The sequence below is a fragment of the Mus pahari genome, chromosome 5 (genome assembly GCF_900095145.1).
Source record: "Mus pahari chromosome 5, PAHARI_EIJ_v1.1, whole genome shotgun sequence".
Taxonomy (NCBI): Eukaryota; Metazoa; Chordata; class Mammalia; order Rodentia; family Muridae; genus Mus; species Mus pahari.
The window spans coordinates 137,605,207-137,619,024 of NC_034594.1; the positions used below are offsets into that span (position 1 = coordinate 137,605,207).

The 13,818-nt window shown below is 42.1% G+C and overlaps 1 protein-coding gene across 1 annotated transcript; it reads right to left on the minus strand.

The window, feature by feature from the left end:
- Nucleotides 1-9,887: 9,887 nt before the first annotated feature.
- Nucleotides 9,888-13,596, minus strand: Xcl2 (X-C motif chemokine ligand 2). The gene is made up of 3 exons (XM_021199269.1): nucleotides 13,510-13,596; nucleotides 10,957-11,071; nucleotides 9,888-10,199 (listed from the first exon to the last, which is right to left on the minus strand). Exons 1-3 carry the CDS (start codon nucleotides 13,568-13,570, stop codon nucleotides 10,031-10,033), a joined length of 345 nt encoding a protein of 114 aa, XP_021054928.1. The 5' UTR covers nucleotides 13,571-13,596; the 3' UTR covers nucleotides 9,888-10,030.
- Between the last annotated feature and the right edge of the window lie 222 nt (nucleotides 13,597-13,818).

Below are 13,818 nucleotides of genomic sequence, written 5' to 3' on the forward strand. Positions count from 1 at the left end.
CATTACCATCTCTGTTCTTCCTGCCTCCTCTCTCCTGCCTTTTGCCATGAAACTTCAGTGGATTAATCTACATCCAACAGACACGTGTAGACAAGCACACTCGGTATTTCTTACTTTCAGGACATCAAGATAATGTACCTGTGTGGTGTGCTGGGACCTTTTCAGTTGTGTGCAATTTTTCTTTTGTTTACTGACCTAGATCTGTACTGACAAGACAAATGGAGAAACACATCAGCAAGTAAAAAGAAAAAGACTCTTTCATCTTTTATCTTTACCCACAATTCAATGGTTTATCTGAATACATAGGAGACTATGATTAATAGCATGCTAATGTCATGGTATTATTTTTTTTTCAAAGTAAATACGACTCAAAATGAGCTCTCTACATTTCTAACTACCCTAAACCTTGATGAATTCCAGTCTTGAGCATAATGAAAACCACAGTGAGTTAAGCGACAATCTTTTTCGACTCTTTGGAAAAATACTGTGTGCCTGTTAGAAAGCATACATGTGTCAGAAATAGATAAACTGTATGACCTAAGCAGGCCTGCGCAACTGGTTTCAGATCAGCCACAGCATGCAGATTGCTAGTGACTTTGACATTCACGGCCTCCTGTGTTAGCCAATGCCAATCTATCACAGAAAACCTGGACCTCTGTAATGCTACTGGTCAGTCTCCTGTCACTATGACAAAGAATATGAGAAAAATTAACATAAAGAAGAGAGTTTCATTTGCCCCATAGCTTCAGAGGCTACTGGGCCCATGGCTACAGGGCCTCCATTTCTGGATTGCGATATGGCAAAATGTCAAGGTAAGGAGTGCTTGGTGGAACAAAGCTGTCTATCCCACAGAAGCCAAGAAAGGCTGAAGAAAAGACCGGGGTCAAATACACCCTTCAAATGCACTTACTGACTCCTTCCATCTAGCTCCTACATACCAATGTTTCAATCACCTTCCAATCTGGTTGTTTATTGGTGGACTAAGCTACTGATGGGATCAGAGCCTTCAGGACCATTCTCCCTCTGAAAGGTTTCATCTCTGAACCCAGCTGCATGAGGGACCAAGATTTTATCACTCCCTTTAGCAACCCCAAAGCGAACTTTGGGGGGCCATTTCAGTTTTGAAACAGAACAATGTATTCATTCTTGATCATACAAATGTAAGCATACAGTATACAAATAAGCACAGCATCACTGACAAATATGAAAGGATTGCTTGTCTGAATTGCAGCCATGAAAAACATCTGCTGCTAACCATCAATCTTTGATTAATTCTGATTCTTTGAGACTCAACACAGCTTCTTCCAAACACACATGACATAAAGTGTGAGCATTATAAAATGTTAGTAACTTAGGGAAATCTCAGTCAAAGGAGAATAGTAAGAAGAACCACAAAAATAATTCAGATAATTGTGACATTATACTAATAATCAACTTTCCGATGCCATAAGTTAAGTAAAAACATCAGGGATTTTATCGACTCCAGATGTCAAGTTAGTGGCACCAATGTATAAACAAGCACGTTTTCCTCTCTGTCCATTCAGTAATTGTGCTGGTTAGTTTTATGTTAATTCGACACAAGTTAAAGTCATATGAGATGAAGGATTCTCAATTAAGAAAGTGCCTCCATAAGAGCTATCTGTAAGCAAGGTGTAGGGCATTGTCTTAAGTAGTCATTGATGGAGGAGAGCCCAGCCCATTGTGGATGTTGTTATCCTTGGACTGGTGGTCCTGGGTTCTATATGAAAACAGGCTGAGCAAGCCATGAGGAGCAAGCCAGTAAGCAGCATCCATCAAAGGCCTCTGCATCAGTTCCTGCCTCTAGGATCCTGCCCTGTTTGTGTTCCTGTACTAACTTCCTTCAGTGATGTACTACAACATGGAACTATAAGTCAAATAAACCCTTTCTTTTTGTCATGGTTTTTCACTGTAGCAACAGCAATCCTAACTAGTCCGGTGATATATATCTCAAAGACCAGCACTATAGGTCTTGTATGAAATCGTCCTTCATTGCAACGTGAATCTTCCCAAACAGAACAGCATCTCTGTCAGTGAGGGTAGGAAACAGGATTCAAGTTCTAGGTTTCTATTGGTTAATGTATGTCAGGTCTGTAGTCCTCAGAAAATGGCCTGCTTATCTGAGACATAATTGCCCTGAGGTATGTATAACATCAACCTCACAAAGGTTTATCAAGATGTCCATAATTCCTTCCAACTTGGGTAGATCTTACCAGTGAAGACAAAGGTGCACGATTCTGATGAAGCCAACCACATAAAATTATTCTAAATACCTACCTTACTTCAGCTGTAAGACTAACTTACTCAGTTGCCACTGGCATCAAAATGGACTTGAAGTTTCCCCCTAAAACATTTCAACTCTTTAGAGCTGGAGACCTGGCTCGGTGGTTAAGAGCATTTATAAGCTCTTACAAAGGAGTTGAGTTTGGCTTGCAGCATTCATGTGCACATCAATTCATACAGGTGCACACATACACAGACTTTTTAAAGTAATATATAAGATGCCTATAAGGTAAATTTAACTTGTCTCAGGAATATTTCCCTAAGCAACTCTTGGTTCTAGCAATACTTGTACATTTTTTTTTTAATTACTATGTAGTTGTCATCTTTTTTTTCTTTTCTTTTTTGGTTTTTCGAGACAGGGTTTCTCTGTATAGCCCTGGCTGTCCTGGAACTCACTTGGTAGACCAGGCTGGCCTTGAACTCAGAAATCTGCCTGCCTCTGCCTCCCGAGTGCTGGGATTAAAGGCCTGTGCCACCAGGCCCGGCGTAGTTGTCATCTTAATTCTCCTGGCCATATGCCCCTCAGTGAATGGTTACTGAATATTTGCATTGTGCCACAAATAAATAAAGTTAATCTTGTCTTTATAAATTTATAGTCTGAAAGGCAAATTGGTAAAATGAACGACAAATATATCTTGGCCTTTTTTTTTTTACCTCCACAACTTCTGCTTCCTTTCTCTCATTTGCTTAGATTCAAATCTTTCTTATCTTCCATGACTCAGCTGAAAAATCTCTTTCTCCAAAGTTATGCTGACTAATCCAGCCATCCCACAGTTACCTGAACCTTTGCTGAGCCCCAGACATTGCTGAAAAAATCAAAGAAAGACCTAAGTGTAGACCACCGCAGGCAACACACAGTTCAAGACAGACATCAGCAATTGATCGCAGAATTCTGCCTACCAAGTCAGAAAGTAACCACAAGATCCTAAGCAACACAGAAAGTCAGACATTCACTACCAACCAAGAGGGACAGAGTCTTTTAAAAACTGTACAATGACCCTTAGTCCATTGCACTGGCTATATGATTCTCAGTGTCCCTTGTCCTTTCTGCTCTTAGTTCTGTGTCCACACACAGCTTCTATCTAAAGGACTTATTGGAGGCCATACCAGCAGTCCTTTTTGTATCTCTAATGTAACAACACTGTTGAGCAGAGCCCACGGGAAGGCCTTGTTGTAAGTACAGATTACTAAACCAAGAACTTCCAGTAACATACAATTCATGGCAGGATAAAACATGTGCTATGCAATAGGCCTGGAAGTTGAGAGAAGTCTATGAGATAGTTTGTCCACTTCTCCTTTCCACTCTCCTTTACCCACACCCTCCATAAACTCTATTCAGAGAAAGGGCTCCACTCTCCCTTCCCTCCACATTTAGCGAGACTATCACCTCACTCTGGCCATGGGTCTCTTTATTTCTTCATGTTACAGTGTGAAGCTTCTCTTAGCCACCTTGTCAAAAAAACCAAACTTCCTGAGCAATGTCCCAAGCTTCAGGAATATGCTACTTTTTTTTTTATTTTTAAATCCTGAAGACCAACTACTTGTTTTGTTTCATGGTCACAGTACATGGCTCATTGGCTCTATTACCTGGCATCTGAGGTGGGACAGTTATTATGGGAATAGAGTGTAGTGACAGAGCTGATCACGTCATGGTGATCCAGAAGGAAGCAGAAACGAGGGTCAGGCCACAAGATGCATCTTTCTAGTTTTAAACACCTCCCAATGTCAGAGTAGGATGAATTCATGAAGGGGTTAATCCATTCATTAGTTCAGAACCCTGTGAATGCAATCACTTCCCCAAAACCTACCAGCTGGCAACCAAGTCTTCCATAATGAACCCGTGGAGGGCAGATCAGAGTCAAAGAGAAAGATTATTATTCAGTCTCAGTAATTATGCTGAGCAATACAGTTTGCCAGTAAATCAAGACACATCTCCTGCCTTTCACCCTCAAGTCTCTAAGTCTCCGTTGTAATGTATACTAGTTCCACCAAAGGGAGGGATTCAATACTAGGGCCCCCTCCTTCCCATCATCCTCCCTACAATCCCCCCACCTGCCTGCATCCCAGAGGCCCATCCCAAACCTTTGCCTTCACCTCATTTGTCTTTTCTCTCATTACAGATTCATCTCTTGGCTCCTGTCTGCCTCCCACTGCTATGTGACAAATCCCTTCTAAAATAGTGCCGGTGACTCACCAGTGGATACTTTTTTCATTTGTATGTCCCTGTCTCCCAACCCCCAAAGGGCATCAAGAGTTCCACAGATATTCAGTCTTTTTTTTTTTAAGCCTGTTCATCTAAAAAAGGATTGCCTGCCATAAAGAAATTTAAAAAAAATGTAGTTTGGGCTTTGTCTGGACTACATGCATATCAAGCTGATATACTGCAGCTGGTCTTTGCCTACTTTATGGGTTCTTTTTCCTATCCTTTATCTACCCCCTCCCCATTTTACTCCCTAACACTAGATAGGAAGGAAACAAGGATAGAGGGAAGGGACGAATTAGGAAAATCCCTGAATCTGATTCCTTTCCTTTTGTTTCTTCTTTAACCACAGCTACTAACAAACTGCAACCAAACTCCCTAAATGAGCAAGAACCACCACCTCCTGGGGCCATACCATTTATACACCCTCTGAAAAGTTCCCAGAATTCCAATTGTCACGCTATCGCAGGAACTCTCTGCAGCTGGCAAAACCACACCTCCGCTGGAGCACAAGGCAAATCACAGTCAGCTGCAGATAGTCCAAAGCAGCCCCACATCCCTACCGTATATCTGGGATTAAAATGAAAGCACATTCTCACAGTACTTCCGTGTTTTTTAAAGAAATCAAAATTCCAAAATTGTCACTACAATACACGGTGCTTTTCTCCCCAGCACTCTCCTTTCTTGTCTCCCTCTTCCTGGTGATCATAGTTTCCAATGGGCTCACCAGAACCCACAGCAGAAATTAGACCAAAATCTGACCAATCAGCTGTGCTGTTTCTTAACCACTCACCCGAGCTGCAAACCTCAAAAGAGCCTCAGTTTATCAAGCTCATTGCCCAGCCAGTAGGTAGCCAGACCATCGCCGCCTTGCACATATTGCTAACCTCCCCCTGGTTCCAACGCAGACCAATGCACTATCAGTTCCCATTGTTCTCAGTCATTTCCTACCTTTTTCTAAGTCAGTAGTTCACAACTCCTAATGCTGCAACTCTTTTTTATTTTTTCCTTTTTTTAATTATTATTTTCTTTATTTACATTTCAAATGCTATCCCGAAAGTTCCCTATACCCCCCCCAACCCCTGCTCCCCTACCCACCCATTCCCACTACTTGGCCCAGGCCTTCCCTTGTGATGGGTCATATAAAGTTTGCAAGACCAAGGGGCCTCTATTCCCAGTGATGGCCGATTAGGCCATCTTCTGCTACATATGCAGCTAGAGACACAAGCTCAGGGGGTACTGGTTAGTTCATATTGTTGTTCCACCTACAGGGTTGCAGCCCCCTTCAGTTCCTTGGATACTTTCTCTAGCTCCTCCANTGGGGACCCTGTGTTCCATCCAATAGCTGGCTGTGATCATCCACTTTGGTGTTTGCCAGGCACTGGCATAGCCTCACAAGAGGCCGCTATATCAGGGTCCCTTCAGCAGAATCTTGCTGGCATGAGCATTAGTATCTAGGTTTGGTGGCTGATGATGGGATGGATTCCCAGATGGGGTAGTCTCTGGATAGTCCATCCTTTCATCTTAGCTCTAAATTTTGTCTCTGTACCTATATCCTTTCATGAGTATTTTGTTCCTTATTCTAAGTGGTGACCCTGCAACCAGAAAATATTAAGGAAAAAAAAAAAAGCCTTCATGACTGCAAATGTTGCTACTGTTATGAATCAAATTGTAAATATCCGTGTTTTCTGATGGTTTTAGGGGACAGTGAAAGGGTCGTTGGGGTCGCGACCCAGAGGTTGAGAACTACTGCTCTAAGCGACTATTCTAAACTTGGATGCATCATGTTGTCTTCTGAACCCCTTTCCCCCACCCCCGCCCCCACCCCCACCCCTCAGGATCTTCCAAATCCTGCCTCAAGCTACTTTTCCTCTCTGAGCTCTCTACCCCTCTCACCCATAAGCAGTTTCCCTCAGGTCCTTTCACAATTTCTTTACTGCAGTTCTTCTGGCAAGAATACCCACCCCGCCATTTATTCCTGGCAAGTTCCCTTTCTGGCTTAAAGGCACAATTCTTATGTCATCTCTTCTGTACAGAACCTTAAAAAAAAAAAAAAAAAACTTTCCAAGAGTGTATCTTGGTGCACTCATCAAACACCTTTCTATAAGTTCTTATTCCATAGATCTTACCTATGTCATTTTCTCAGTAATAAAATCTGAGTCATATCCCAAGATCCAGCTCTTTCCTTTGTGGGTTTTCAACCATTAAGCACTGAGCACTTATTAGACAGAGGGCTGTGTGTGTGTGTGTGTGTGTGTGTGAGAGAGAGAGAGAGAGAGAGAGAGAGAGAGAGAGCATGTGAGTTTACATTCATAAAAACTTACTGGAAACCTATCATGTTCAGATATTATACCATATATTAGGTATATATCAAGTACACAGCCCTAACTTCAACTCCTAAGACAAATCAAATAGACTGATATTTCAGGGAAATGTAAGCAATAATAGAGAAAAACCCCAGGAACTGATTAGGCCCTTGGGGGAACCTAATCTGGACAAATGCCATCACATGCAGAAGTCTTGAGTTTGGCTGTCTGAGATACCCAACTAAGAATGACTTTGGTGACTGTCACAGTCCTTTGTGACAGCTGAGTAGACCCTACTCCCACATACTCTACAGGATCTCAACAAACACTCTGGAACTTAACAAATCAAAACAGGCTGTGTTAGGATTCTCTGTAATACACTGATGTGGCACGTATTCTTTCTCATTCTTAATTGCTACTTCATGTAGGTAATTAGCTCCAGTTTTTGTCTACAGTTCTTTTTTTTTGGGGGGGGGGTTTCGAGACAGGGTTTCTCTGTATAGCTCTGGCTGTCCTGGAACTCACTTGGTAGACCAGGCTGGCCTCGAACTCAGAAATCCGCCTGCCTCTGCCTCCCGAGTGCTGGGATTAAAGGCCTGCGCCACCAGGCCCGGCTTGTCTACAGTTCTGATCTTAGCCTAGCCAGCAAATAATGCAAATCCTAAGATAAACCCCATAAGGGTGATTTTCTTGTGCCCTGGTCCTGGTTCTCAGCAGCAGAGGAGTTGTTCACTTGGGCACTTGGAGTAGAGGACGACTGAGCCCACTAGGTCAAGTTCAAAGGTCACTAAGTCCAGAGTCACCTGTTTTTGTCTTCTTAGCTCCTGACTTGCTCTTGATAATCTGCTTTCCACCAATCAACCAGTAGAATCCCCCCATAGATTTTAAATGAAGTGGTCTCGGAGACAGGGCCTTCCTGGGCGTTCACTGTCTCTCTGGTTTCCCTTTGCCCTGTGAATTGCTGTGTAGTCTCCATTTTGTTTCTCTGGTGTAGCAAATGTCTTAACCTCCCTAGCACATCAAGAGCTTTCTCCCCAACAGTCGTTCATGTGTGCTATTTATTTCCCTTGCCAGGAATGTACCGGAACCTATCAACTGTCTCATCCCTCTGGTCTTGGGTTATTTCCAAGATAAAAGCTATTCTGACCTTCCCTATATGCTAAGACCTAAACGAATTCGCTCCAGTGCACCCAAGGCCCTTGCTTTGTATATGTTTGTGTTATTACACTACAAGCTGCCTATAGTTGTGGGACCAGAGACAAGATGTCTGGTTTTACCTCTACACTGCTGTGATTTGCAAAGACCTGGGGATGCACAGGCTCGAGGAGTAGGGGACGGAAGGCCCCAGTTCTCGAGTAAAGGGAAAGGGGAGAAATTATCAAAATGAAGGGGGACGTTTTCTGCTCACTGATAGATTTTTCAGCTCTGAAACACATAAACCCCTCAGTAAGTGGTAATTTAATAAATTAATTATAAAGCAAGTAAGGGGGTGACAAAAGAATAAATAAGAATACTGTGTCTACTTATGTCGTCTGGTCATTATGCCTTCTTGTATAGTAAGGTCTGGGGGAACTGGCTTCTGAAGAGAATGCAGAACAACAGTTCAAACACAGAACCTCATTTTCAACTGTTCAATCTGAATTCTGCCTAGCAATGATCAAAGGCCTTTAGGAAAGCTAATGAATCTTTTTTTTTTTAAATGTCTGTTGTTTTGTCTTTGAGATTTATCATGTGATTAAGTGAACCATCATTAGCTAAGCAAGAAAGTATCCTTCATGACTTATTAAAACCAAAATCTCTGGTAAGCAAAATTCTTTAAAACCGAGAAATCAAATAATATTTATTTCAGTTGTTAATCTCATTACTATTATGATCCTCTAGGGTCTAGGAGTCATTTGGAAAGCATAATATGTAATTAAAGCAGAAAATCAGGGATCAAGAGTTGGTGCAGTTGTAAGGCACTTGCTGGTTTTCCAGAGGACCTGGGTTCGTTTGCCAGCATCAGGCATCACTGTAACCTCACTTCCAGGGGGTCTGATGCTCTCTGGTCGTCCTAGGTGTCTGTATACATGTGGTCCACATAACCTCACATAGGCACATATACATAAATTGAAAATGAATTAATAAATTATTTTTAAAAGTAAAGAAATCACTCTGTTCCTCTGTGGCCTTGTTAGCTTTCTATCTCCTAAGGGAGGTGCTGCCGCTTGTTAAGCTCTTGTCTTCTTGAACACATCTTTGAAAATCACAGTGGACGAATGACAGGGGAAAAGAATAGATGGCCAGACCTTTTGCTGGGAGGTGACATTTTAGTGGTTTCTCCTCTGGATCTCTGGTCTACTCTGTCCAAAGGTTCTTAGTATTTATCGCTCAATGTCTCCTCCAGAATTCTTCTTCAACTCAACTTACAAGGATAAGGCCAGTTCTTGCTCTTCTGACAGCTTAGCAAGCAGGTTTATATCATCAGCTTCTTGGGTACTAGAACCATAAACTGGAGTCAAATCATTGAGAGGGGGTCCAGGTGACCCTGTTTGGGAGTATTAGGAGCCCATGGGTAGTAACATGGAGTTTAGACAATGGTAACCGGAGGTTATTGCCTAGTTCACAAAGCATTGACTTTTTTACGTGAACAACCTACTAAGAGGTAAGAGAATCCAACTGAAGTCAAGACTGAGCAGAGCCTCTTTCTGAGCTGTGCTCCCTCAGAGTGGGAACTGGGGACAGCTGGATGATTTCTCAACACTTTTATAAATAATACTCTACTAGGAAACTGAAATAGATCGAGAATTGTCACTGGCAGAGCAAAACCCTGTAACTTGCTTTTAGAGACTATTACAAGCTGAACTTAAGAATGATGGAGGCATTCCATCTCTAAAAAACACTGGTCCAAATGTTTTTCATTGTGGAGACCAGAGCTCTGAGAGAGAAAGAGACAGAGACAGACATACAGAGAGAGACAGAGAGAAAGTGACAATGAGAGAGAGGAGACAGAGAGAGCAATGAGATAGAGACAATGAGAGAGAGAGAAAACAAATGATAAAACCTTTTTCTTTATATAAAAAAAATCAAATATAGGGCCATCATCAATAATAAATATTTATTACTTATAACATTTGAAATGAATGTGAATGTCATTAAAAATAAAAATAACTTTATTCGTGCAATGGGCTTGGGAACTGAGATGAGCTGCTTATCGAGTGAGGGACCACTGTCCTGGAGACTGTTACCCCGTCAGGGTTATGGCTGTGCTGGTGGACCTCTGGGCTCCTGTGGGAACAGTTTCCGCCGTATTCTTTCTTGTACTGGCCCTGCCATCCACAGTCTTGATCGCTGCTTTCACCCAGTTGGCTTCTGGATCAGCACAAATTTTTAGTCCTCGTTTGGTGACAAAACTGTAACGTAAAGAAAAAGATTAGCCATATTGTCCAATGAAAGAGGGTTTGTGCATAAGCTGGCAGAAGAAGCCATCTTTCAGAGCCATTCAAGAGCACCTTCATTCTGCTGTCTACTTTAGGAAGGGGAGAGATCTTCAGGTGACAGCCAGAGCTTGGTGACTGTAATTTACCAGGACACCAGATCCTGGAGCGAAAGTGAACTCTTAGGACCATGTAGTTCTATGTTCCAGCCCTGCTTCTGTCTCCCACCTCGAACTACTCAGCTCTGGGGGAGAACTGGAAATGCTTTACATGCATTTCTAAGAGTGAAGCCTGGTAAGTGTGCATCGGAGAGGGACTTTCTTTCTGCGAACAGGATTCTGGAGCACGGAGGTACCACGTGAGCAAATTCTGAATGTGTTCTTATGAGGTCCAGCCATGTATAAGGTGTGGCACTCTACATATTAAGCTTCCTGCATTTGTGTGGCTATTTGGGTAAGTCCTAGCCTGGGTGGGCCATCAGAGCTGGATACAATGTTCATCTGTTTTGTATGCAGACTCATCAGTTGAGCAAAAGAAGAAAAGGGGGTCCTATTCTTTTCTTTTTTTTTCAATAATTGTCATTAGATGGCACAGTGAGAAGACAAGATTAACAGGACGAGCTACTGGCTAAGCTAAGATTTCCTCCACGCTGGCCCATTTTTTCTAAAGGAGAGCGGCAGTTCTTCCTACTATATTTTTGAGATAGAAGCTGCAGCTTTGAGTGGACACTCACATCACGGCTCTCATGGTTCCCTCCTTGATGGTATAGGTCTTGATTTTTTGAACTGGAAGCCGCCGGGTTTGTAAGCTCACGCAGATACTCCTTTCTAGGACTTCAGTCCCCACACCTAGGAAAAGAAAAAGAAAACACAAATAAAACTTTAATTCAACAAGTGACAGGGTCTGAACCATTTAGTAAATCACTCTAACACATGATTAGATTATACCACCACTTGTTTCTTTGGGGAAATAATTCATATTGACACCCTGAGTCGCTTGTGCATTATAGATTATGATAGATGGCTGGCGAGTTTTAAAAGTTAGATCAGTAGTATTTTTTTAGGAATTTCATAGTAAATGTAACAAGGTGAACAGGCATGGGGATACTTTGCTTCAATCCCAACACTGGGCGTCAGAGGCAGAATACTCTCTAAGAGTTCTGGGCCAGCCTGGTCTACATAGTGAGTTTGGGGCCTGGCCTGACTGTGTAAATGGGACATTGTGTCAAAAACAAACAATAACAGTAGTAACAAGTTGGTGTTGTTCTTTGTATATTTTCATTAAGACAATTATGATAGCAGACTTCCAAGGGACACACTCAACTGCTACTTACTTAGGGTGTCCTTTTGTGTCCCAAATGTCAAAGGCACTGATTCTGATGGGCAGTGGCCCTGTCTTATGGAGCACATGCTACAGTGAGGGACCCAGGAAAGTAGAGAAGCACAAATCGTTTCAGATACCAACTGTGCTGTGAATTAGGTAAAAGATTGACGTGGTACAGAGTGAACTGGGCAAGCTAACATTCAAGGAAGAAGACAGTTCACATCTGACTGAATAGATATGTCTCCGTTTTTATTAGTCAAATGTGGAACAAAGGGTGGAAGGGTGGAAAGGTTTCCTCAGGATTTCTTCTCAAAGGGCTGGACCAAGGTAGCCAGTTAAGTTCTTAAGTTCGTAACTCCACCTTCCATTGCACAAGGAAAGATATCGTAGGAGAGCCCATGAGACTTAGGAGTAGGTTAAAATCCAAATAAGTGAAGTATCTAAGTGTTAATTCCCTCCCTAGCTGGAGCCACTGCTATGTGCTTCACAGCTGCAGAAGGATCTCAAGTCATCATTGATAACGATCAAGCTTGAACAGTGACGTTGCCGCCACAGGAAGCCATTTGTCCGTAATGAGCAACTAGAGACGGTTCGCTCGCGCCGCTTTTCTTACGGCCCCTCTCCTTCATTCTCAACGCCAACCTGAACATTCTTTACCCAGCCAATATCATCCTATGCTGAACTCCTCTGGACTCAATAGAAAGGAATTCTGGTCTCTTTTAGCTTTCCATCACTACTTAAGAACAGTAGTTCTATGTGTCGAGTGCACATGGCTGCCCAAGGCTCGCAGAGCCCTATTGTCTTCTATACCTAGAAACTTGCTGTTTCTCAGCAATGTTAGGCAGTCTATTAAAGCATTTACAGAATTAAGTCAAAGCCAAAATGACTTTTGTCCCATTTGGCATACACTAAAAACACCAAGGTTTTCCAAACCTCCTTTGAGTAGAAAACTTGCAAAGCTGAGAGCAAGACCACCCTTCCCCAGCTCCCACAGACTACCTCCAGGCCTGCCCTTATCCTGAGTCCCACCGGACAGGACACCTGTCAACTCAAAATGCCATTCCTTTAGCAGCATGTGACCTAACTGAATATCCTTGAAGGTTTTTTTTTGTTAGTCAATATTCCTGCTTTCACCCAATGTCAAGGATTTCCAATCTGTTCCCTTTACTCCCTTTATGCCCTTGTAGAATCTCTGATAAAATTATAATATTATAGTCTAAGTGTGCAGAACAGAATACAAATAGATCTGTAAGTCAACTCCAGCCAGTAGAAAAAGGTGACCCTTTAGGAAACATCAGCCGAACAATGAGCTCAGTGCTTCTGCAGCTTCCCTGGGAATATCTTCCAGGCTCATTTGTCAATGTGAATTATCTGTTACTCTCAGCATCAAAGGCTGTCTTACAAACTCAAGAAGTCTATCATAAATGATAATATTCTCAACAATATTGGCAGACTCTATTTAGTTGAGAATAATATTGGTCTTCTCGTTATGAACTTCTGGTCACCTTTTTTTTGGCTTTTACAAGTAGAAAGCATTGATTTGCTTCTGGAACATAGGCCTTTGAGCGAATTCCCCACTGTGAAGAAACTCTAAGAGTCTAGTAATTTATCAAATCAATTTTAAGTAAACAAAAGCAAGGCTTATTTGCAATCATTGCCAGAATTAATAAAAATAACATTCTAAGGATATTTAATGTGTTTAAATAGTCATCAGTAAAAAAAAAAATCAGATTATTCCATTTTAATTTCAGCTCACAGTGTTGAAATATATAGACAGGATATAATATTCAACTTTAAATAAATAAACATGAGTCCGAACTAGCTGCTTTGAAATTAGCACTTCCATTCTGTATATGAAGTTTGAGGCTTACCTGGAGAAAGCAGTTATTCTAATCAAGACCCAAGTCAAACCTAGCATATGAGCCCACCTCTTCTTTATCCCATTAATGTCTGCTCAGCTTACCTTCCACAACGCATGTGATGAGGCAGCAGACTCCCAGGAAAGTCAGGAGGGGAAGTCTCATGGCTGAGGTCCTATTGAGCTGTGCAGGAAGAATGTGGGGCAGACTCCCCAGGAGCCCCTTTTATTACTCTCAATGGTCAGCACACTTCCTGTGTTGAGAGGGGTTTTCGGGGTGGGGGTGGAATCACGGAAAGTCTTTGCAATGATGATGATATTTTCTTTCTTCTTCTTCTTTTTTTTTTTTTTTAATTTAAACACAAGTTCCTTTGCCTTGTTCACACCAACATGAGACCTTGTGGCCTTTTCTCC

Coding starts and splice junctions, on each gene's coding strand:
- Xcl2 (XM_021199269.1), bottom strand. CDS start 13,570: ATGAGACTTCCCCTCCTGACTTTCCTGGGAGTCTGCTGCCTCATCACA. Junction 11,072..13,509: donor CATCACATGCGTTGTGGAAG/GTAAGCTGAGCA, acceptor TTCTTTTCCTAG/GTGTGGGGACTGAAGTCCTA. Junction 10,200..10,956: donor GGAACCATGAGAGCCGTGAT/GTGAGTGTCCAC, acceptor TTTACGTTACAG/TTTTGTCACCAAACGAGGAC.